Source organism: Oculina patagonica, chromosome 7, assembly GCF_052425735.1.
Source record: "Oculina patagonica isolate OP01 chromosome 7, crgOcupat, whole genome shotgun sequence".
In the NCBI taxonomy this organism is placed as follows: Eukaryota; Metazoa; Cnidaria; class Anthozoa; order Scleractinia; family Oculinidae; genus Oculina; species Oculina patagonica.
The window spans coordinates 29,798,944-29,823,326 of NC_135764.1; the positions used below are offsets into that span (position 1 = coordinate 29,798,944).

The window sequence follows — 24,383 nt, forward strand, 5'->3', positions numbered from 1 at the left end:
TTTGAAACGAAGTAACGTACTTTACATGTAAAAGTGTTCAGAACATAGCCTTCGCTCGAACAGATGAAAAATAACAACAGACCGCACTAATAATAATCGTCGAAAAGTATTTCTTCAAAATACTTCGGTTTCGCAACGACAGGTACTAAGGTTACAGTATCAAGTTAAAAAATCTTGCTGTTGGCTTTTCTATTAAGATCAAACACGTAATTATTTACAAGCAGAAATAAAATAAAAAAGCCTCATAATTTCTTGCCTTGGCTCTCTTTACGGTGGTTGGTCGCGCCAAACAATATTGCACAATTCTTTCATCATGTGTAGGCTTTTTTAGATTATTGTATACCGTGCGTGGTATGCCCGTGCCTTGAACCGCGGCATATCACCGAGCAACCTTTGTATAGCGGTCTCGGGGGTTCAAAATCCTTTCCTTTTAGCTGATATATGAATACATGACGGTAACCTAAAAAATCACCCAACATCCCCCGCGGGATGGCCGAAAAAGCCGAAAAATTGATACTGATGACGTAGAACGCCGCGGTCACATGACACTTCATGCACAGATGTCTGTGTGCTACTACATTCGAGACAAATACTAAATTTTTCTGCCTGAATCTAAGCCGCCTCTCTTACAGGGGATGTTGCACATATGTCTATTTGCTCTGAAATATATAAACATTACTGTAGCGATGCTATTACAAGCATTTGCTACTTTTTCAAACTTTCCTAGCTACCTGGCTACTATTTGAATGTTCCACCGAGGATACATGGAGTACAGTTATAAAAGGTTATAGGTCTTATAATACTGAAAAGAACAACCCGATCGATACACACAAACTTTATCATCGCGCTTATAAGTCACTTATCTTGCACACTCAAAAGTCACTCATCACGCTCAAAAGTCACTCATAGCACTCAAAAGTCACTCATCGCACTCAAAAGTCACTCACGCACTCAAAAGTCACTCATAGCACTCAAAAGTCACTCACGCACTCAAAGTCACTCAAGCACCAAGTCACTCATCACCAGCACTCAAGCACTCAAGTCACCACGCACCAAGTCCCAGCACCGTCCCCGGACAGTCACCAGCCAGTCACTCACGCACCAGCACAGCACCAGTCACCAGCACCAAAAGTCACTCAAGCACAAAGTCACTCATCGCACTCAAAAGTCACTCATCGCACTCAAACGTCACTTATACATACAATTTATTGAGCATTCCTGCCAGGGATGCTCAATAAATTGTATGTATAAGTGAAAAGGGATTTTTTTCTTATCGCACTCGAAAGTCACTTATTACACTCAAAAGTTCTTTTTTACACTCAAACGTCACTCATCCCACTCAAAAGTCACTCATCACACTCAACAGTCATTTATCACAGTCAAAAATTACTGTAATTTGTAGTCCTGCTCATCGCACTAAAGTCACTTTTCACACTAAAAACTGAGTCGCTCATCATCGCACTCAAAAGTCGCTCTCTGCGTTTGCCATCGAACTTTTGTGAACACTTCCCTCAGTTCGACTGACCTTACTGGAGGTCTTTATAAAGTTTAATAAGCCTGCAAGACTCCGCTCGTAAATGTTCGGAAGACCTGTGGAATTCCTCGGCTAACTCGCTGCCGTTTTTTATCTTCTTTGCCCCTCCAACGATATCCCAGATGCCGAAAGCTATTCCAAACCCGGCCAACGAACCCGATAGAGCTTTCGCACTCGTTGTTCCAGCAGCCACGATAGTTTTTCCAAAAAGTCTGATTCCTGGTGCCGCGGCATTTGTGGCAAGGCCGAATCTTGCCTCTTTTACGACATAAAAATCGGCCTCAATAAAGTCGACGAGCGCTTTTATTCGCTTGGCTTCTTTCAGGTGTTTTACTCCTGTATAGACGATGTCACCAACTCTGTAGGCATGCAAAGCACCTAACCCGGCCTGTTGAGCCCCTTTTGCAAAACTGTATGCGTCTTTGGCTAAAGTTTCTCCCTCTGGTGTTTTCAGAAAATCAGCCGCTTCTCTCAAGTTGTTAATATACTCTTTGAGGAATCCTTGCAGGCTAAAGGTTGCACGAAAGAGAGGTGCAGTGACTTTATAAACTTTCTTTTTTTCGTTCTTATCATAGACATGGTTAACAAGAGAACTACCAAACGATGTAACGCCTCCTGTGGCACCAGTGGCAACTCCCGCAATAGTGAGGCCTAAACTGGCGCCAGCTGTAAATGGAGCTAACACAAGACCAGCTATTGCCATTCCACCACCAATGATCGAAGCACTTCCACCAACTGTTCGTGCAATACCAGTGTCTTTCGCCACCTGGTGCAGCTTGCTGGAACACTCCCCCATGATATTACAAGCTTGGTGAACTTTGGCTTCATAATCGTCAATACTGTAACCTATGATGACGTCAAGGTAGTTGTCAGCCAGATTTTTCCAAAACTGTGCCTTGTTTAGGGGGTTCGGGTCAGCTTGCACGAGTTTGAAGTCGTCCCATGCGTTTTCGGGAATGAAATACCACGCCCTGTTTTGGGGTGTCATTAACTTCATGCATAGTCACCGGCAGAGTTGCGGCATCGATAACAAGATCATTCAAGTTGCTCTTTATCGCTCCTTCCTCAACCCGCCACTTCTGATTGAGGCCATCGTGAGCAATCCAGGCATGACACACAGTTCCTGCTTTCTTTCTCTTGCCTTTAATATCAGCCACCAGGCCAAGTTTGCTGACAAGCCTGCAGTCTTCATCCCATCTCCACAGTTGACTGGGCCCGCCATAAGCTTCCCACAGGACGAGATTTCCGCCTTTCTTACCAGTTGAAATATCAAGCACAAATCCATTATAGTGCTGGCTGGCTATAAAGAAGAACTGATACATTTTAATAATTGCCTGTACTCTTTGTCAATTGATTTGCATACGGTCAGCACCACGTACTATCATATGAGTGGACGGTGAGATCCGCGGAACTCTCACTTAATTTTTAAGCAAGGCTCCTTCAGTTTAAAATCGTCATTGACTTGCCTAAAAAGGGGGGAAAAATGCGATGAAAGAGGAGGCAGGATCGAGCAGGAGAGCCAGGACGGCGAAAGAGCAGGATCCACCCCAGAGAAATCCTAACCAGCAACCACGCAACCCAAGCAAAGTAGGCACCGAGTGATAGGCCAGAGTGCAGAGGCGAGCATAGGAACAGGTGGGGCCCGAACGCAGGAACGGAGGACAGGCCGGGGCAGGCCCACCCGCGCCAGCCGGACCAGCCGAACCTGGCCGGACCGGCGCGGCCGGACCTGGCTCGAAGTTTAGGTATCCTCGGAAAAAATGTCGTAAGCGGAAAGTTAAACAGAGCAACTAAAAACACAAACAAATCACAGCTTGACCAGTGCGGGCCATAGACATTTTGTTTACGTGATTTGCCGCTTTCTGTGATAGATCAAAATAAATGTGATTATAAGGGGATGTGGTTGGAGGTCCCACCAGGAGAACATCTGTTTTGACTGTCAGTAAACAAATCTGACGGCTAAAAACCATCAGAAAACAGACGAGTTGTCATTAAAAACAATTTGACTAATTTTAAACTAAGTCACGCTAACGCTGAATCTTCGATGAAAGCGACGATCGCTTAAAAAGTAGTGGCTTTTAATTCGTTGAAGGTATCCAAACTCTAGCAGTGCGAAAGAAATTCATTAAATGTAAAATTTCACTCAAAAGGAGGAACAAGCAGACGCACTGATAGTTTGATGTACGAGACGTAGATTTCTAGGAATGTCACGTAACTTGACTACCTTTTACCCGGAAGTTTTGAACAAATTGGCCATCGACTCGAGCTGAAAGCACTGAAGCACCTTGAAACTTTATATAAGCATGGAGCTCCCGGGAGATCTACATATATGTGCTTACGGCCTTGGCATTTGCAATTAGAGTTGGAATTTATAATTCGGGGTTGTGTTTAACCGTTCAGCTGCAACTTGGCGCGTGACAAAACGAAACCTAACCTTCAACCGACCAAGCCAAACTACAACTTAATTAATTTAGTCGATTGGTGGAAATGACGACTCACCTTTTGGAGAATTTAAAAAACCTTGAATTAAAAGCACTGCTTATTTATCCTTTGCTAGCTCTTTCAAATTTAGAATCGATTATTCTTCCAAGAATTCCCGGAGAATTCCAAATTCAATGCTGATCTCCTGTGGAATGCTAAGCGTATCACCTATCATGCGATTTCTAGGAATCATTCCACTCACTGTGAACCGAACAAATCTCTTTGCGGACTGCAGCCTAAGTTTTTTTTATGTCTAAGTCTGTGTTTACCTACAAATGCACTTTTCAAACGAAGTTGCCCGTTTGCCATACGTTTTCTACTGTTTCTACAGTCCCGCCAAGGCCGACAGTTGACGCCTGTTTAATTCTGAAGATTGTTTGTTTTAGTGGTGAAACACTCAGCCGTCTTTAGTCTGTTGTGATGTATGCCGCACACATTCGGGGAACTACATGGCAAGTGCCAATATATATATATATGATCCGTTTGTAAAACATGAATGAATAAAGTAGATTCACTATAGCTAAATATTATGCCCGTTTATCATGGAAACGTTTAACCAGCAAAAATACTCATATTAAAGAGATGTCGATGCAAAGAGTAGCTGAAATTAGTAATAAATAACTCACACCTACCAATTTCAGATTGTGAGCTTATCTAATTTCGATTAAAGTTCTGTAAGTTTAGTAAATCAGTCCGCAAAAGGAAGACAATCATAGCCCACATGTGATTCAGACATGTATTCAGTCATTTCGATCTGCTCGATGTGAGTTTACAAAAATGAACTGGACTAAGGGCCTCTTCATATGATCCCGGTTAACCGGGCTGGCCCAGTTACCGAGATCTCGGCTCACCCATTTTCTTGTAAAATTTTGGATGTGTTCATATGAGAAGGTGGCCGCCCGGACCGATTCTCGGTTCTGCAACCGAGATCCGACAACCGGGAAGTATCCCATATGAACGCTCTAGCCCGGCGCCGGGACGCAACTTTTTTGAGAAAATAGCTTCCCTTTCGTAATTGGGTGGTCAAAGTTTTTCCTTATCATTTCCACAAGAAGCTTTAATGGGTCAAAAAGCACGAAGCGCGAGATTTGTGTGTCGCCATTGCCTTCGTGGTCCCCGCAACCGGGCCTATGACAGAGGTAAAATCCGCCTGGTAACTGAGACAGCCCGTAAACCGGGCTCATGTGAAGAGGCCCTAAGCCAGGTCTACGTGTGGCACGTTATTATCAAAATTATTGACCTGCATCGTAAGTGTCAGAAGATTCTCATTTTCCTGAAAATTAGGTTTGGCAACTGAGTTGTTGTAAAGGCATTTAACTGATACAGTAAATAGTGTCTACAACCGGTGGCTTGCAGTCAGCAGCACTTGCGGGAAGAACATTGCGAATACAGTAAAAACCCGCGTGTAAGAACCTAGAAATTAAGAACCTCCTGGCAGAAATTTTCTTCCTCTATCCCCCAAAAGTTTTTTTTGGGGGTTAAAATTTTTTTTTTATTATAAAAAAAATTTTTTTTAAAAAAAAAAATATTTTAAAAAAAAAAAATTAAAAAAGAAAAAAAAAAAAAAAAAAAAAAAACCCAAAAAAAAAAAAAACTTTTGCCAAAAAAAAAAAAAAAAGGGGGTCCCCGGGGGGGTTAACATCATGAAACATTTTTGCAAACAATAAACCAACTAAACTACTACTCGATTTAGCTAATTGAAGGGATAAATACTTGCCTTTTAGAAAATTTAAAGATCTTAAATTAAATCCAGTTCCACTGCTTATTAATATGTCGTTTGATGGTCACCTTTATAACGGTTGGTGATCAACAATTTCTTCTCTTGAGATCAAAACATTCTCGCCCCCAGAGAATGCCCGCGCCAAGGTTCGAGACGTTCCGATCCTTAGCACAGATCAAATGGATCGCGGGCTCTGGGGGCGAGAATGGAAATCAAAACTGCTTATACCCCCGGAGTTTGGGGGTTTTGGGTGGGGTGGGGGGGTGTAAGGAATGCTTATGTGTGGGTTATGGAAAGGTCAAACCAACACAGCGGTCAAACGCAGCGCTCGTGCGCAGTTCATGTGTAATTGCCGCCAAAATTTTCCATACAAAGTCTTACATTTTTCGAAAACGTTTGCTTTAAACCCAAAAGTTAACGCCGTCCCTGGAAAGTTAAGGTTTATACGCCGCTTATGGATTGGAAATTTGATAATTCATCTCCACTGAATGTCCCAGCTTGAACTGTTCTTTCACCGTACTATTTCTTTAACAATTTCTTGCAAAAGTTTGTCCGCTTTCGAGTCAAAAGTTCGAGGCGGCAAAGACCGGATGCGACGTCAATTTTTGCGTTTGACCGCTGTGTGGGTCAAACCCGTCGTAGAAAAAACCAAGCCAGCGGAAAGTGCGTAAACAGCCCATCAAATTCAAAGAAAGACCTTTTTCAATTCGATCTTGGTTGCACGTACACGTGGGTGAACAAATTACAAAAAATTGCTTTCAAGTAAGAAATAAACATTCAAGGTATTGTTTTCTTTTTTATTAACATTTTCTATTAACAAATTATGTACAAACCAATTCTACCTGGCTTTTGACCAGTGGATGGTGGCTTACATAGGTTAAAAAACACGGCACTACATATTTTCATTAAAATATTACAGCAACATACAATCCGAACACCATCTGTGGAAGTTCTAGAGTGCAAGAATTGCTTTGGCTGACTCCAGCTATATGAATGCTCACTACGCACGCTGCAAGGTCGATGCATCTTGCATAAATTACAGTCACGTGTCTGTGGTAACATTCACCAGCCGCTCGTGTCTCTCATCATACGAAGCTCGCCCTCTTAGTACCAGTCTCTGTTCCTCTTCTTGCAGTTGACCGCTGACTATCACAACACACTCGTACTCGACATTGTGCCTGCAAAGGTGACAGAGTAATGAATGAGTAGAAGATTAATTCATTTAGGTCATAACCAAAGAAGCTTGGTTTAGTTTTCCCTTGGTACAACTAAGAATTTTTCTTTGTTCTGTTGTGTGGTATTATATGATAATGAATATAAAACAAAGGGGAATACCAAATTGTACCAAGGGTAAAATTGAACCACAACTACAAATCAGAAAGCTAGTTATGTTATCAAATCTTTATAAACAAGAGACGTGCTTACTTGGCTGTGAAGGTAATTTTAAGGAGAGTTTTCGTCTTTGCAGTAAAACTCGTGTTCGCCTCGAGATATCCTTCGGTCGGATTCACAACGAAAACATCCCGACTAACGGAAGGATAGCGTGGATCTGCCAAAAAAATAAAATGGAAAAGAAAGATAATGTAGTTTCCAAGTAATACATGATTGCTCCTCCAGCCTAAAGAATGAAATTTCTCTTCTTACAATGTACAACCAAGCTATTAAAATCGAATGACATTATATTTGCTGCAACCACATTTAAAAATGGATGTGTTATTGTCGTGTTAATCCCACAATAACTCATTGCTGAGCAGCCTTATGCCTCTCACAAAAAAACCCTTCATTTGAAGATGACTTTTATTTGCATTAAAATGAATCTGTATTCGCTGTTCAGGGTTCAAAATAAAATTTCGTTTTAAGCCTGAATTTGTCGGCTTTTTTTTGTCAAGATTGGAGCAATGTGACTTCTTTTCTTATTTTGAATGTTTGAGAAGCAAATAAGATCTTCAATGTAATTTTTTGGAGGGACACAATACCTGAGAAGGTGGGGCGGCCCGTTATTCATCTTAACACAGAAATGAAGTCGCCACGTTGGCGACTAAGTAAACCGTAAGTTTTCGTCGACAAGATGAAATTTTGGTCGCATTAGCGACCAGTGAGTCGCACTTTCTAGCCCTGTAGCTGCTTTATGTTCTGATATGAAATGTTTACTTCAACATTACCGCAACTTTGATTTCAGTTGGCCGATCAAGGCATGATATTTTCTATTTCTTCGGTGAAAAGTAGCCGGCAAGTGTCGTCAAACTGCCGGCTACCGCCGACAGCCAGCTGCTATTTTGAACCCTGGCTGTTTTCACCGGTCCCATAATACATCTTGTTTACCCCCCCCCCCCCCCCAAAAAAAAAAAAAAAAAAAAAAGGTTTGCATGAGCATTGTTTTCAATTTCTCTTGGATTTACAATGACGTACAATCGTCCCAAGAGAAATTGAAAACAATACTTATGCAAATATTTTTGGGGAAAAAAAGATGTATTATGGGATCGTGAAAAAAGCGAATAAGTATTTTTCATGTATATGAAGGTTCGTATAAGCCTCATTATGAAACTGAGGCGAAAGGCAACTCTGAAAGAGCCTACTGAGGCAACAAGAACATTTGAAACATAAAATTTACATTGCTAGAAAAAATGAGAGAAAAAAGGTCTCAACTTCTTAACGATTGCTATGCTATGCTTCTTACGAAGCTATGCCAAGATATCAACTCATCTTCTTTGGTCAAATCACCTTCGTCAGATATTACGGAGCTTTGCGATCAGTATGATTCTGTTTTATCCTCGATTCTGGATAAACATGCACCCTTGCGCACAAGGACTATCACCCTAAGACCTCATGCTCCTTGGTATAATAATGAAATCAGGGAGCAGAAAACCATTTGTCGCAAACGTGAACGGTGCTGGCGTCGTTCCGGTCTTGCGTCTGATTACCAATCCTACGTCGAACAGTGCCTTGTTGTAAAAAACACTATCTTCAAATCAAAAATGGATTATTACTCCAATCTTATCGACGAGGCTGGAAGCAATAACAAGTCCCTTTTTCGCACCATCGACCGCCTTCTCCACAGGAAGCCCGAGAAGTGTCTTCCGACCTGTTCCTCGGCTACAGAACTAGCCAATAATTTTGTTACTTTCTTCGAAAATAAAATTATCAATATTAGAAGTAAACTCGAAGTTAACGTAACGTCTGATCTCTTCTGCACCTTAGATAAATCGACGCTTGACTGTCAGCTGAACGCCTTTTCACCTACTTCAATCATTGAACTTTCGAAGGTTGCACGTACTGTTGCGTCTAAGTCTTGTAGCCTGGACCCTCTGCCTGCTGTTTTGTTAAAAGAAAACTTTGACATGCTTCTACCAACACTATGTAGGATTGTAAACTTGTCCCTGGAATCTGGATATGTGCCTATTTCTCTAAAAACTGCCGTCTTATTGCCACTACTCAAGAAACCATCACTGGATCACGAAATTCTCAGTAATTATAGGCCTATCTCAAATCTCAAGGTCATTTCAAAAATGATCGAAAAAGTTGTTGCAGTACGTCTTCAGGACTACCTGGAAACCAACCAACTTAATGAACCGCTACAATCAGCCTATAAGCGACTTCATAGCTGTGAAACTGCTCTTGTACGTGTACACAATGATATTTTGCGTGACATTGACGATCGTCACTGTGTTATACTCCTGCTACTGGATCTATCTGCTGCTTTTGACACTGTCGATCACGACATTCTACTAGGAAGATTGAACTCCAAGTTTTCAATCTGTGGCACTGCTCTTGAATGGTTTCGTTCATATCTTACCAACCGTACACAATTTACCTTAATCGATGGAACTAAATCGCAGTCTCATGAGCTCAAATGTGGAGTCCCCCAGGGCTCGGTCTTAGGGCCTATCCTGTACTTACTTTATACTGCACCACTGGCTGACATTCTACGACATCACGAAATGCAATTTCACTTCTACGCTGACGATACTCAGCTATATATCTCTTTTTCAACAAACAACGATGTCGAATTAACCAATACAATCGGAAAAATCGAGGAATGTTTGTCTGATCTTGACAAGTGGATGTCTATTAACAAGCTAAAACTGAATAAGGACAAAACTGAACTTCTCTACCTTTACTCGAAGCACAATCCGCAGCAGTCTCTACCTCCAATCCGTTTTGGTCAAGATATAATTCAGCCATCTCAATTTGCCAGAAACATCGGTGTGATATTTGACAGAACCATGACTATGCTTCCACATATCAGTTCTATTTGTAAATCTGCCTCTTATCATCTTCGCAACATCTCCCGTATAAGGAAATACTTATCCACGAAAACAACCGAGATCTTGGTCCATGCTTTTGTATCGTCCTAACTCGACCACTGCAACTCTCTCTTGTATAATGTGCCGAAGTACGCTTTAAAAAAGCTCCAGTCTGTTCAGAACGCCGCTGCTCGACTTATCACTTGTTCCCGAAAATACGACCACATCACTCCAATACTGAAAGAACTTCACTGGCTTCCTGTTTCTGAACGCATTAAATTCAAGATTCTGCTACTTACCTTCAAAGCTCTCCATCAACAATCTCCTATCTACATTCAAGATTTGCTAACGTACTACCAACCTTCAAGAACCCTCCGATCATCACACTCTTCACGTCTCAACCCTGTCAAATTCCACCTCAAGTCCTATGGGTCTCGAGCTTTTTCTGTTTCCTCGCCTGAACTTTGGAACAGTTTGCCTGTTTTTATCCGCTCGTGTGACAATTTAAGTTCTTTTAAATCAAAACTCAAAACGTTTCTTTTTAAAACTTATTACTCTTAGCGATTTTTACTTTTTATTACTTTTAATGCAAATTTTTAATTTTAAGATTTTTTTTTTCAGCTAATTTTAACAAAATTTTTATTGATTTTATTATATATATATATATATTTTTTTTAAACATTTGTAAAGCGCCTAGAGCAGGCCTGGATAGGCGCTATAAAAAAATATTTATTATTATTATTATTATTATTGTCTTGTGCATTCACCATTTGTGATAGCTGCGGTAGCCTGTTGACAAGTGTGTGGGGTCACTGTGTTGTGTTCTCCTGTAGTGCCTCCCTCCACCCTAGTGTATAAATGAGTGCTGGTAAAATGTCAGGGAAACACAACTTAACTGTCGGGGGACAACGTTAGACTAGCATCCTCTCCAGGAAGGGGAGGGGGGGGGGGGAGCAATGTTCCTAGTCACTTCACGCTTTACAGTCGGAAGTAATTCACACTACCTTTTTTGACGACCCAGGCGGAGGCAGACTGGGAAGGATTATACAGAGTCACGTGCTTTTCAACTGATTGGCCGACCAGGCACGTGCCAAAGTCCAAGACATCTTGAGATAGACGGAGGGTGGGTACCGCTATGGAGGCCATCAGAGGAATCAACTAAAAAAAAACAAACAAAGAAAATTAAGCTGCAGTATTATACACAAAACGACAAGAAATAATGAACCAAAATGAAGAGTATTGCCCACTGTAACGAGAAAAATGGTTGCGCAAAGACTTTTCTCTCGCGTTTTGCTTCTCGAACATCGATGATCGCTTTTCCTTCTAGTGACTGTTCGTTTTTTTTTTTTTACCTAAGATCCCATCTAGGGGGGAGTAGAAGTATTTCTAGCCGCTTCATGCTATCGAAACCAGAATAAGCTGCAGCAGTATGGGCCACTTGGCTCGAGGCTTTACTTTTATCAATATAACACCCTACCCTATATACTCAGACATTGGACAAACGGTCGATGATCGAAGGCATTCTGAATGACATCTCTCATTACCTGTGTAGTTTTGTTCGAAAATTCAACTTTAAGGTCTCGTTGGAAGACAAGTTTTCTATCGCCGTCTTCTGAGGAAATGAGAACCGTACCATCGCCTTGTTCCTGTGCTGCAGTGATGTCATTCACTTTACGAACAAGCTCGTCAGACAATGAAAACCCAACCTTTAACTGAAATGGGAGAAAAAAAAACATTTTCAACATGCACAAAAGCCATTTTGATTAAGCACAGAATTCAAGTTATCCTAGATGTTTCAGAGCTCTGTTTTCTTTGGAAAGGAAGTCTAATCACAAAAGATTTCTCCACATTTTCTGTGACACCTTTAAATGCCATAACTGTTCTTTTCTTAAGCAACCAAAACCATCTACATACTGAACAAATTTGCACTTGCAGTTTCTTTGTAATGCATTTTTTTTTAAATTATTAACTGAAACACCAACATATAGGCCAAGAAAAAAAAAAAATACAAATGTTTCTCGTCTCTGCCCGCTTCATTTTTTAGGGACGCCTCTTCTTTTATAATTTGTTATTGAAAAAGTTGTAACGAACTAAAACCAACAGGCGTTACTTTCACTTTGTACGTAGTTGGAAATTTTGTTAGGCATGGCTGTTGTCTGCGTTCTAATAAGAACTCAAGCCGAACATTTTACGTCTTTGTATGTTAGGTCAATAACCTTGCAGGATTTATTTTGCAAGTTCGCTTCTGAAGAATTTGACAATGGAGAAAAAACAACCTCGACATTCGAACAACACAGGTAAGGAATGGAACAAAATAATAAATAAACAACAACAACAACAACAACAACAACAAGAACAAAAGCGCCCCCCCTCTCTTGTGATGTAATGTAGTTTAAGTGAGTGCCCCCACACCTAGCTTGCAAATGCATTTTTGCGACCCTTTAATTTTTTTCCTTTATTGAAACTAAAGCCAAAACGTCATCGAGGTTAAACTAGATGATCAAATTCTTCTTCCCAGTACTACAAGAAATGTATGGAACTCAGTGAGGAGAATTCATCTTTACATCGCAAAGTCAGTGCCACATGCTACCATATGCATCAAGAAAACATTTTCATTCTTACAAAAGATTACCTCTAACGTTTTAGCGGGTTTGACCGTGATGCTGCCGGGGGTTTGGGTCTTAGATGTCTTGGCTGATGGAGGCGGCTCGGTGGAAATGATTTTAAATGGCGCCTTCGCTTCAAACTTCATGGTCAGCGGTGTTTCTGTAGTGTTTCCCAGCACGAACCGATGGACCAGCGGTGTCGCCCCATGCAACTGGTGACGATTAAACAGCAGTGTTAGAACAGTTGAAACAAATTGTTATAGAGAACAGTTTTTGTGCTGTTCATTTTTAATGACACAACGAACAACTACAGCTAATGTAAAAGTATTGCTCCTATACGTATACGTAGAGTAATGTCGTTTCTAGAGCCTGCGTCCCCCTTGAACGGCGGTCGGGAAACTCAACAGCTCTGGAAGAATCGAAAACCGGAACCAGGAAATCCTGGTACCGGTTTGATTGTGCACGTGCGCAGGAGATTGTGGATGAAACGAACAAGATTCGGTCGTCTTTATTGGTGGTCTTTCAGACAAGCCCGGAGGTCCCGATCCCTGGCGCAGACCAGAAGGATCGCGGCCTCTGGGGACGGGATTGTGAGCAGAGCTGACAAAAATTGAAGAAGGAAAATGTCTTTTTCCTTCTTCCAACATCAATACATTGTTTCTGATTGAAGAAGCGCCCTTTCTTGACGAAAAAAGAAGGGGGGAGTGAACTCAACAAAAAAGGGTGTGAATCGCGCCACTCTTCCCCCTACCCCCACCCCCCACACGGTTCCTCTTCTAGTTGGGACTGATGTCAATAATTAATTAGGTGAGTTGGATGTTTTCGCAGCATACGAAATTTAAATAAATAAACAATAATAATGACCAGTTAACACACGAAAACAACTTACCAAATCAGACGCTGCTGTAATGAATTCAGTTCCTTTATCTTCTTCTGTTTCGAGGGAAAGTCTGTCACAGAGAAACAAAGACACATTTGAACGGTAAACATCAGAAACAAGATTAAAAGAGTTCACGTAAGGGTAAAGCTGCCCGGTCGAACCGGTTTGTAATTCCTGTCGTTAAACAAGACTAAGTAAACAACAACAACAACAACAACAAATGACATTTATTTACCCTCGGCAATTGATTTAGAACAAGTGCTAATGGGGTCGAGCATTCATTAGAAACAAATATTACTAATTAAACGTAACAAGGTTAAAGATCCCAACTCGCAAGAGGCGAATGAATTACAAAAGTGGCTGAGTATTAAACTGGGGTCAACCGCGAAATAACGCCAGGTAGTTAGTCGTCAGAACGGAACTTGAACCCGGGAACTCCGAATGTTAAGTCCAGCGCCCTAACAAATCAGCTACCCTGCCTCACGTCAACCTCGTTTCCAGGGTACTCCCCTTCCCGTCTCCTGGAGCGAGAGAGAGAACCACTCCAGGGGCCTGGAAGGAGAGAACCCTGTGAATTTTTATGATCAGCCTTTCTTTTCGCAACTGCATAAGGGGCGTACACAACTGCGATGATCTTTGACATGTTAAATCTCTCTCCTTATGCAGTTCAAATTTGTGGGTTTTTTTTACAAGTATTACAACACTATTTACAAGATACTACTTACAATACACAAAAAAGGCAGTGGCAACGGATCATAAATGTAACAAATTAATATAAAAAGCGGTGGAAATCGTTCCCTAAACAGTATAAAGAAACTATCAAATACACATAGGAGAAGACGAAGATAAGAAAGAAGGTGTTCTATTCTATATTTATAAATGATTTTATTTATAAAGTCCGAGATTGATAATGAATCGTTCTGGAGTTTCATTTTATAAATATAATAACACATGTATAAAAGAGTGTAGTTTAGATTTCTCTTTAATTCATCATTCGGTTTATTGGGAAGGTCAAATAAAATCTCTTCGGTTGCGAGTGTGAAGGACGAGTTGTTGGTTGAATTGAACCACTGCAACACCTTCTGAATAAATTTGTGGAATTTCATATATTCACTATCACATTGTTGAATATAAATACCATGATTCCCTACAGGCGCGTCCCATGGACGGAATTGGGCACCATTAATTCACCCTTGAGAGAAACGCTTGAGCCCTTTTGATTGTAATATTTGTATAACAATAGATCCGAACTTTAAAGCGAGCTTTAAAGCTGTTTTAACAGATAAAACCTTAAAAATTGTTTAAACAGTTTCGTAGCAAACACTCCTATGTCGATTGAATTCGTTTAATCAGTGTGCTTAATCACAATTCTAAAACCCAAAATATAAGGACGCTAATTGATTAAGAGCTATAAATGTCAATCAAACGTTTAAATCAATGCTGGAATCGTATAAAATGGCTCGAATGCCCCTTGAAAATGTTTACTTGATTGTCAACTTAATTGACAACAACCACTTTCGTGATTAACAGCTTTAAAGCTGTTTAAACTGAAATGCTTTTAGTTAGCCTTTAATCATAAATTGCTCGCGTATGAATGATTACCCTGCCTTTAGTGGAACATAAAAAGGGGCTTGCACGTTAACCAATCAGATCTATAAAAAACATCATTTGTGAGAGAAATAGCTAAATAAGAGGAACCAGAAAATGTCGACAAACGTAAACACAACGACGAATGGTACACAACTATCGAGCTGCTTCAATAATCCTACAGTAGTAAAAATCGGAACAGCCTTCGCTCTCTGCCTGATCTTTGTTGTCTCGCTGGCTGGAAACATCTTCATCGGAATAATTGTCTACAAGACGAAAACCATGAGAAAACCCATCAATTTGTTAATCGTAAACATGGCCATGTCCGATCTGTTGTTTCCGATTTTTCTGATCCCGAAGATTTTAACAAAGTTGGACGTCAAATGCTGGCTGATCAGTGGTCCTGTTGGCCAGGCGTTATGTAAGGTGGTTTACTTCTTGCCAGACGTCTCCAGTGCTGTGTCTATTCAGAGCCTGGTTCTGATAGCAGTGGATCGATTTGGTGCTGTGGTATTTCCCCTCCGTTCCCCACTCATTAGTTCAAAGCTGTGTCCCTTCTTTATCCTCGCCACTTGGATCGTCGCCATTGCTATCTTCTCTGCATATTTTTTCGGTTCCCAGTTCAAACTTGTTGACCATCCAGGAGGAACGTTGCAGTGTGAATCGCTGAACTCCACGTCATTGGATAATTTCTATTTAACAATATACGTTGTATTCCTTTATATTCCTTTATTGTTGATACCATACTTTACATTATTATCTATTTAAAACTCAAGTCACAGACGATTCCAGGCGAGCAATCAGCCAACGCGAGACAGCAACGCGTGAAAAGAGAACGAAATGTGCTGAAGATGGCCATTGCTATAGCAATAGTTTCAATCCAGGAAGTCTTTACTTCAACACAAATTGTCTTGAATTTACTAGAATTACGAAAAAAGCCTCCGTTCGCAGATTATCAGTTTTAATGTAAGTCACTGTGGACGTTTCATGTCCACTTTGCGAATGGCGAATGTGCCAAATTACACTTTACGTTTCGTTTTCTCGACACTTTTTACGGGCCGCCTTAGAAATTTTCACACAAATGACAATAAACGTTGTACTTTAAGAAAATTATATTTTCGACTTCAAATTCAATGTACCAGAAAGCTTTCTATGGTGTTGAAGTTAGCTAAAAATAGCACTTTCGATCAAACCCTTCAATTAGGGTATTTCTAACGGCTAAAAAAACTATAAATTTTGTTGCTTTCCCAAATCCATTTAGTGCTTTAGAAAGTGCAAGACATGTGCTATTAACTTCCCAAAGGATACGGAAAGATACCGTTCCGTTGATCTGTACGAGCGAAAAGAAAATGCACAATTTCCCCCCTATTTTCGGCGGCCGCTGGAGGCTGAATTGGCGCTTTTCGAACTTTTTTTTAATTTCGAAAAAAACAAAGCGCTTCAGAACCTTTGAATTGTATTTTCGAAAACAACTCACTATAGAGGTTATATGAGCAGAATATGAAGAAATTCAAAATTACATGAATGACGCTGAATTCTGGAAAATTATAAAAATTGCCTCTTAATCTTTCGTCCGTCATCGTACTTCGCGCGCAGAGGAGATTTAAGTCTTTTCATGCTACTGAAGCTATGTTCGGCAGTGCGTGTTGTCAAATGTTGACACAGGATAAGTTAACAATGTTACGAGAGCAACGTATTCACCGCAATAAAATTGGGAGTCTCAACCAACGTCTGCAGCGTCACATTCGGATCCATGCCACTCCATTTGTGCTTCCATCTTGTGACTTCGGTTTGAAACTCATCCTCAGAGATTCCCATGTTATAGTAACCACTCCTTCAAGAATACCTGGAAAAACTGGCGAGGCTGACCGTGAGGGAGGGGTACATGAGGCGCTTTTTTCTATTTTTACTTACCACTCAAATGCATCTTGCAATTAATTAGTCGCCAGCACTGAATGATCAATGCTTGGATAAAAGGGAAATTTAATAAAAAACGCTAGTATAATGTGACAAATATTAAATTATCAGCCAGCAAATTTATAAATTAATGAAAAAAACGTTTTAGGCAATTTAAAAAAAAACAACAAATTTTTCTCAGATGTCAGCTGTACGCACGGGCGTTCGTGCGTATATGGACGCTACCCCCCTCGACATATTTCGCTAACATGTCTTCCATTCTTTCAGTTTTTGTCAGTGAGGCCGAGTTTTTTTTCAGGAGGGGGGGGAGGGTACACTTTAGTTATTACCTTTAACAGGGGGTACGAGTTGTTATTTCAGCCTTTCTACAGGGTTTAAAGTAATTTCTAAGCCGTATTGTACTCGTTTTAGAACAACCCCCGCTTCCCGGTAATTATTGCACAGTCTGAGAGAATTCGAACAATACACAGAACTTGGGTCCAACAGTCTAAAATTACTTTATACTCAAATTTTAACGGGATTTACATCCAATGAAACTGAAAGGCTGTTACGAAGTATACGTACTTCGTGTGACAAAACATAGCCTTCGCTCACCGATGAAAAATAACAACAGACCGCGCTAAAAAAAACCTGGATGCATTCTTCCGCTTCAAAATACTGCGGTTTCACAACGACAGGTATAAAACACTACACGTAGAAAATAGTATCAAGTTAAAAAAATTATTCTGTTGGCTTTTCTTATAAGATCAATTGCATAAATGGTCACAAGCAGAAATAAAATAAAAAGCCTCATAATCCCTCGCCTTGTCTTCTACTTTACGGTGGTCGGTCGTGCCAAGCACTCGATCGTGTACAATTCTTTCATCATGTTGAGGCTTTTTTAATTATTGTATACCGTGCGTGGTATGCCCGTGCCTTGAACCGCGGCATATCACCGAGCAACCTTTGTATAGCGGTCTCGGGGGTTCAAAATCATCTCTTTTAGCTAATGCATTACACTTACGTGAAAAATCACCCAGCATCCCCCGCGGGATATACGTCTGAGATTCAAGCTGAAAAATTGACTCCGATGACGTAGAAATCCGCGGCCACATGACACTTTACAGATATTTGTGCGCTTCTACTGCCGGGACCAGTACTTATTTTTTCTACTTGAATCTAAGCCGTCTCTCTTCCCGGGGATTTCAAAGAAATGTCTATTTGCCCAAGCTGTACGTACTGATATAATTTGCTTTATCGATTTAAAACACCACTCTGAAATATATAATCATAACTGTAGCGATGCCACCATAAGCATTTTCTACTAGCGACTATTTGAATGTTTAACCGAGACTACGAATAATAATACTTAAAAAACATGCCTATAGTTAACGGCAGAAAGTCCTTCATTGCACTGAAAGTCACTCAACACACTCAGGTCACTCTAGGCAGAGAGAAGTCAGCGTTTGCCACAGAACTCTCGTGAACGCTTCTCTCAGTTCGAAGGACCTTACTGGAGTTCTTTATAAAGTTCTATCAACTTGTCAGTCTCCGCTTTCAAATCTTTGGCTGACTTGCGGAACTCGTCGGCTAATTCGCTGCCGTTTGCTATCTTCTTTGCGCCTCCAACGATGTCCCAGATGCCAAACGCTACTCCAACAATCGCCATCGAACCGGATAGCACTTTCGCAGTCGTTGTTCCGGCAGCCACAAGAGTTTTCCCCAGAATTGGGATAGTGAATCCTGGGGCTGCGGCGTGTGTGGAAAGGCCAATCCTGGCCCCGTTAAGCGCGTAATAGTCGGCCTGAATAAAGTCGACGAGTGCTTTTATTTGCTTGGCCTGCTTCACGTGTTGTACGCCTGTAACTACCGCGTTGCCGATTTTGTAGGTATTCCAAGCAATTGACCCGGCTTCCTTGCTGAGGTCCATAATGTTGTATGCATCTCTTGCTATCGCTTCTCCTTCGGGTGTTTTTAGAAATTCTGCTGCTTCTTGAAGCTTTCCAATATACTCACTGATGAATCCTTGCAGGCTCAAGGTGGCACGGAAGACAGGTTCTGTGGCCTCTTTAACTTTCTTTTGTTCGCCCTCATCCCAGTGTTTGTTTATCAGATTCGCAGTTAATGTTGTCGCTGCCCCCGCAACACCAGTGACAGCTCCTGCTACAGTGAGACCCAAACTGAGACCACCTGTAAATGGAGCCAGCAAAAGACCAGCTATAGCCATCCCACCACCAGCGACTGATGCACCACCTCCGACTGTTTCTGCAATACCAGTGTCCTTCGCGACCTTGTCTAGCTGACTGGCACAGTCATCCAGGGTTTCAATAGTTTTCTGGACTTTAGCTTCATAGTCGTCAATACTGTAGCCTACGATCACATCAAGGTAGTTGTCAGCCAGATTTTTCCAAAACTGCGCTCTGGTCAGTGGGTTCGGATTGGCTTGTACAAGTTTGAAGTCTTCCCAAGCGTCTTCCGGCACACACCACCACTTTTGGTTTGATGCTCCGTGGAAATCCCACATGATTACTGACGCCCCAGGTTTAACACTGGACCATGCCACGTCGATAACTAGGTCATTCAAGTTGCTCTTTATCGATCCTTCTTCAAACCGCCACTTTTGATTGAGGCCATCGTGTGCATCCCAGCCGATGCAGTGCGTTCCTGGCGCTTTGTTGCCTCCACTGATGTCCAGCACCAAGCCTAGTTTGCTGGCAAATCTGCTCCTTGTATCCCACCTCCAAAGTTGATTGGCCCCTCCATGCGCTGGATAGTTAACAACGTCACCACCTTTCTTACTCTCAGAAATATCAAGAACGTATCCATTCAGCTGACTGACTATGTAGAAATATTGGCTCATCTTGAAGTCTTGTTTTGACTATTTTACCCCTGTCGATACGGCTAGATCTTCCTGCACGTCTGGTAGACTATGATCTAAAAAAAAAATATGTGTCGTCAACAGAAACTCATATTTTAGCAGCAACACAGAATTTAAGTCAGATTTGAAATTTTGCATGCCTGAATAAACCTTTTTTGTTAATTTCTCTGAATTATTGTTGCTAGCCCATGCCGAACGGACTCTGGCGGAGGGGGAGGGAGTCACAAGGCAACCCTACTGGGGAACACAATAATGGTTAACGTGTGAGGTTAACGACTTAGATCTTTGATATTTGACATCCCTGTTATGGTCAATTGACAGCTGTCAAAACAAGGTCTCCGCTGACCAGTATCACATACCATATCGCTGGCTTAGGGGTAGAGCTCATCGGGGTTACGTGTGTTTTTTTTATAAGTTGACCGCTGACCAGGTTACGATTTTCTATTGGATCGCGGGCTCAAATACTAGTTTTCTGTCTAGGTTTATGACAGGAATTTGTCACCGAAATATCTGCGATTGGAGTTGACTTTTAATTTTGGCTATGGAATCTTTCTTGAGTAGTTGCGTAGCCTGGCGTATTTAATAACTTCAATGGCAGGATGTTCAATGAGTGTTTTCACAAATTTTTGTTTGAAAATGTCAAATTTTCAATTCAATACGTTTTGCAATCTTTAACGTTCTATTTTTTTTTGCCAAATCCAGGGTGCAAGTGGAAAAATGCAGCTAAATTCCCGAGTAAGTATGGATTCTTTCTATAGCAAACACTGTAGCAACGGTTTGTTTAGAAAAAAACAACAAAACAAAAACAAAACATAAAGCAAATGCGACCAAAGAAAAAGAACAGACGTCTCTTGGGACCCCTCCCTAGCTATTTTATTTGCTTGGTAACATTAGAAATGAATAGGCATATATGAAATGACTTATGCGCGCGGTCAAGATGTCGGACAATATGCTGCGAAATGATTTCGTATAGTGGTATTTTTCGGCTCTATTCCTTTTGCCATTTTTGCTTTATAACATGGTTTTGAACGCCATCGAAGGCTCGTTCCAGTTATATGCGAAGAAGCGTAGATATAGTGAAAATCATCGCTCTGAATCGAAGCAGTAGAAATGGAGCAACAACACCGAATGCCTTGGAACATTCCGCTAAATCAGACAATCTCTGATGGCAGCCCGGACTGTAGGGAGCCAAGCAAGGAATCAAACAAAAGTGGATTTCAGTTTGTAGACTGGACAATTTTGTCTTCTGTGTTTAGCTAAGGCTAGCTGGAGGTGTGCCATGCAAAGAACGTCTTGGCGTTTGATTTGATTTTACAAGAATATGAAAAGCAAAATATGTGCCTCATATTTTCGTTTACTTTGTTGCTCATGTGGTTGGACTAAGAAGTTCTATATTTCGGCTCAATTCGGCCGTTGTTTTGAAGTAAACAGATAATTTGACTTTAAGCCACAAGTTCTATTGCCAGCAAGTAGATCTATTCGAGCTTTGAAAGCAGAATTCACGTCCCAGTAAAATAACAAGGCTACTTAAAAGAAAAAAAAAAGAAAAAAAGAAACATTTAAGGACATTAAGGGTAGAACCTCTGCATCTGATGCATTTTAATAAGAACAGCTAAAAACTTGGCTTAGACTGTCTAAAGGACACTAATTGCCTTTGTCAATATTTTGATTATTCACTGAACTTAAATCTTTAACTGACTTGATTTTCTCAGTTGTGCAATTCTGCAAGAATGTCACTGTCGGCAAAAAGGATATCTTAATAAAGGAACGGTAGTAATTTTGTGGTAGTTTGGTGTAGTTTAAGTTAGATTTGTAAGGTTCACAACATACAACTATCTGTGTAGTCGATTTTGATACGTCTAGTTTCTGAGATATCCTTTTTATAATAACACTACTTTTTGACAGTTGGGGGCCCCATAACTTGGTTACCAAGGTAACAACGTGCCAATCAAAGACCATCTTAAGAAAAACCACCTTAAAAACCAGCAACCTCGTTCCCAGGGCTTTTACCTTGGTTAAAAGCCCTGGGAACGAGGTTGAAGAACCAGCAAAAAATGTATATGTGGAGCTCCGCTTTTAGGCTTGGCTAAATCTATCTATTCATCATGTTCTACCCACCGCATTGAAATGAACCTTGTTTCCGAAAAAAAAGTTTCTTCTTTCAGATTTATCATAAAACAAACATCACATGTACAACTGCTGAATTTTCAAAACGTTATAATTTTGTTAAACGATAAGAATACAAAATTCTAGAACTAAAGAGTTGCATAGCAAATTCCCAACTTAAGTAAATAAGCCTTTATTTGAATAGGGTAACTCTATCAGCTTTACATCTAAAACCCTTATCAACAGAGGCCCTAGTAAAAAGGTAAAAGTTAAAAGTCACAAAAAACCTTACAGTGTGCCAAAAATAAAAGTTAAAAGATTAAAATATATAAAAATACCAAGTGATTTAACCCTATCCAGACCAGGGGGGGGGGGGGGAAGGTACGCGCTGACTTTGGACGCTTTGAACTTTTTCAAGATTCAACCAAACGCTGCCAAACTTTGCGGGTTTATCTAAAATTTATCTGGGAATAATTTGATAAGATAGATTGTTGTGTCGGGAACTTGACGTTATCGGCATATTGACAGACATGTTCCCCAATTTTTTTTTTGTGTTCCTTTTAATGAAAATTAGCTTTAATGCAATTATTTTCACCTTTTTAGGTTTTTTGCATCGGAAGTGCTTGTTTAGTAGACAACTGGCGTAACGCAACATTCAGAATATTCTTGTAAACTGCACCTGTGCACCTTTACACCATTTCATTAATTTATATATTTATTAAAGCAGCTGATTTTAAGGATATTAAGACGATTTCTTTCCAACGGCATCTCTAGCAATCTGCCAAAATATCAGTTAGTGACTTATGCCCTCAATGTCTCACTGACAAACACTCTTTCGAACACATGTTCTTACATTGCTCTTCAACTTTATTCTTTTGGAATTTATTTCAAAACTGGTGGTCCAGCAAAACTAAAGAAAAGATCACATTATCAAACAGTAGGATTTTATATGGAATTCTTGACAAAAAGACGCACTCGTACTCTTTAAACTACACGCTTCTCATTGCGAAATACTCTATATTCTGTAAATGCTTACACGATGAAAAACTATGCTTCGAAAGTTTTCTGTCACTCTTAAAAGAAAGACGTAATATACAAAGAGAAATCGCGATCCAAAATAACAAACTGCCTGAATTCAAAGAAATATATGAAAATCTTTTGTACTTTTTTTTTTCTTTTTTCTTTTTTTTCTCATAAGTACAAGTACGTTATCTTTTTTTCAATACTACTATTTCTACGTTTTCTTTGCATCCTTGTATAATTAAGTTTAACAATAAATGTATGCACTGTATGTAAAACAAATTGTAACGCATGTAAATACCTTCATAATTTCTTCTTATTTTTTTTCTTTATTCCTGTTAGTTTTTATTGTTTCCTTGTACTGCATGCCCTAACACCAATAAAGCTTTTTATTGCAAAAAAAAAAAAAATAAATAAAAAAATCTCTAGCAATCTGTATCAAATTTTTCTTGGTTGTTCTGTTCCTCCCGGGCCCCCCGAAAACTAACTGATTAACCGGCACAAATAACGTTGTTGATTTGATTCACTTGAAATCCGTTTCCATGATCAAGCATAAAAATTGTAGAATAACTTTAAAGCTCTATACCTTTCGGCACTTGAAAAGTCTTTTAGTAAATGTCATGAGTTGCCTTTTTCGTGACCTTTTACAAATGCCACTCTACTTACAAAATATAGCTACACTACTAAAAGATACAGTATATAAATATTTGTTATAAATTATGTGCAAAAATAAGACAAAAAAGAAAAGAAAAACTGCATTAAAAAACAAAGAAAAATTGTTAACTAAGGTCAAAAAGTCAAAAACAAAAGCATCAACTTAGGCTTACTTAACTATTGTTAATATCAACATCGAGAAAGCCAAAAGAGAAGATGATCCCACTTTTTGTAATGATTAATTAGAATTCCATTCTTGTTTGCTATATATAATTCCAATTTATAGGTTGCTTTTAACTTAGCTTTGAAAACTATAAGTGATGGACAGTTCTTGGAAAGTTTACATTTATAGATAAAGTATTTAGCAAGCAAAATAATATGATTAACTAAAAGAAAATCTTTGTCAAGGTCAAATTTTCCAAAAAAAATGTCTAAATGAGAGACATTAAGCAAAATATTGACTTCATCTGCGAGCCAAGATAAGAGCTCTTTCCAAAAAAATGTTGATGACTTAAAAAAGTACAATAAATGCTCTAGGGATTCCTCTTCTTCATTACAGAAAACACATAAGGGGGATTCCACCATTTTGAACTGGTAAAGTTTTTTATTGGTGAAAACTATAAGGTTTAATAATTTATATTGAAATTCTCTTAGTTTTGTATCCAGAGTAGTTTCAAAAGCCAAAGAATATAGTCTTTTCCAGTCTATAGAAAGATCCGGATATTTAGTCAAAATTCTAGCTTTAGCGGTGGGTGAAGTTTGCTTAAAAGAACGAAA

At 40.0% G+C, this 24,383-nt stretch overlaps 2 protein-coding genes, 1 long non-coding RNA gene and 1 pseudogene across 4 annotated transcripts; 1 reads left to right on the forward strand and 3 right to left on the reverse strand.

Moving 5' to 3' along the window:
* Window positions 1-1,284: 1,284 nt before the first annotated feature.
* Window positions 1,285-5,882, reverse strand: LOC144660074 (uncharacterized; annotated as a pseudogene). The gene is made up of 2 exons (XR_013572037.1): window positions 5,733-5,882; window positions 1,285-3,000 (listed from the first exon to the last, which is right to left on the reverse strand). The product of XR_013572037.1 is annotated as an uncharacterized LOC144660074 (transcript).
* Window positions 5,883-6,518: 636 nt separating this feature from the next.
* On the reverse strand, window positions 6,519-14,108 carry LOC144659356 (deleted in lung and esophageal cancer protein 1-like). The gene is made up of 7 exons (XM_078519767.1): window positions 13,950-14,108; window positions 13,475-13,639; window positions 12,612-12,797; window positions 11,524-11,691; window positions 10,984-11,137; window positions 7,161-7,284; window positions 6,519-6,913 (listed from the first exon to the last, which is right to left on the reverse strand). Exons 1-7 carry the CDS (start codon window positions 14,106-14,108, stop codon window positions 6,778-6,780), a joined length of 1,092 nt encoding a protein of 363 aa, XP_078375893.1. The 3' UTR covers window positions 6,519-6,777.
* A 970-nt stretch (window positions 14,109-15,078) lies between these two features.
* On the forward strand, window positions 15,079-15,820 carry LOC144659358 (rhodopsin-like). Its single transcript, XM_078519769.1, has one exon. The coding sequence runs from the start codon at window positions 15,170-15,172 to the stop codon at window positions 15,818-15,820; it is 651 nt and encodes a 216-aa protein (XP_078375895.1). The 5' UTR covers window positions 15,079-15,169.
* Window positions 15,821-23,677: 7,857 nt separating this feature from the next.
* On the reverse strand, window positions 23,678-24,383 carry LOC144661452 (uncharacterized). Its single transcript, XR_013572278.1, has 2 exons — window positions 24,189-24,383; window positions 23,678-23,992 (listed from the first exon to the last, which is right to left on the reverse strand). It is a non-coding gene; the product is annotated as an uncharacterized LOC144661452 (long non-coding RNA).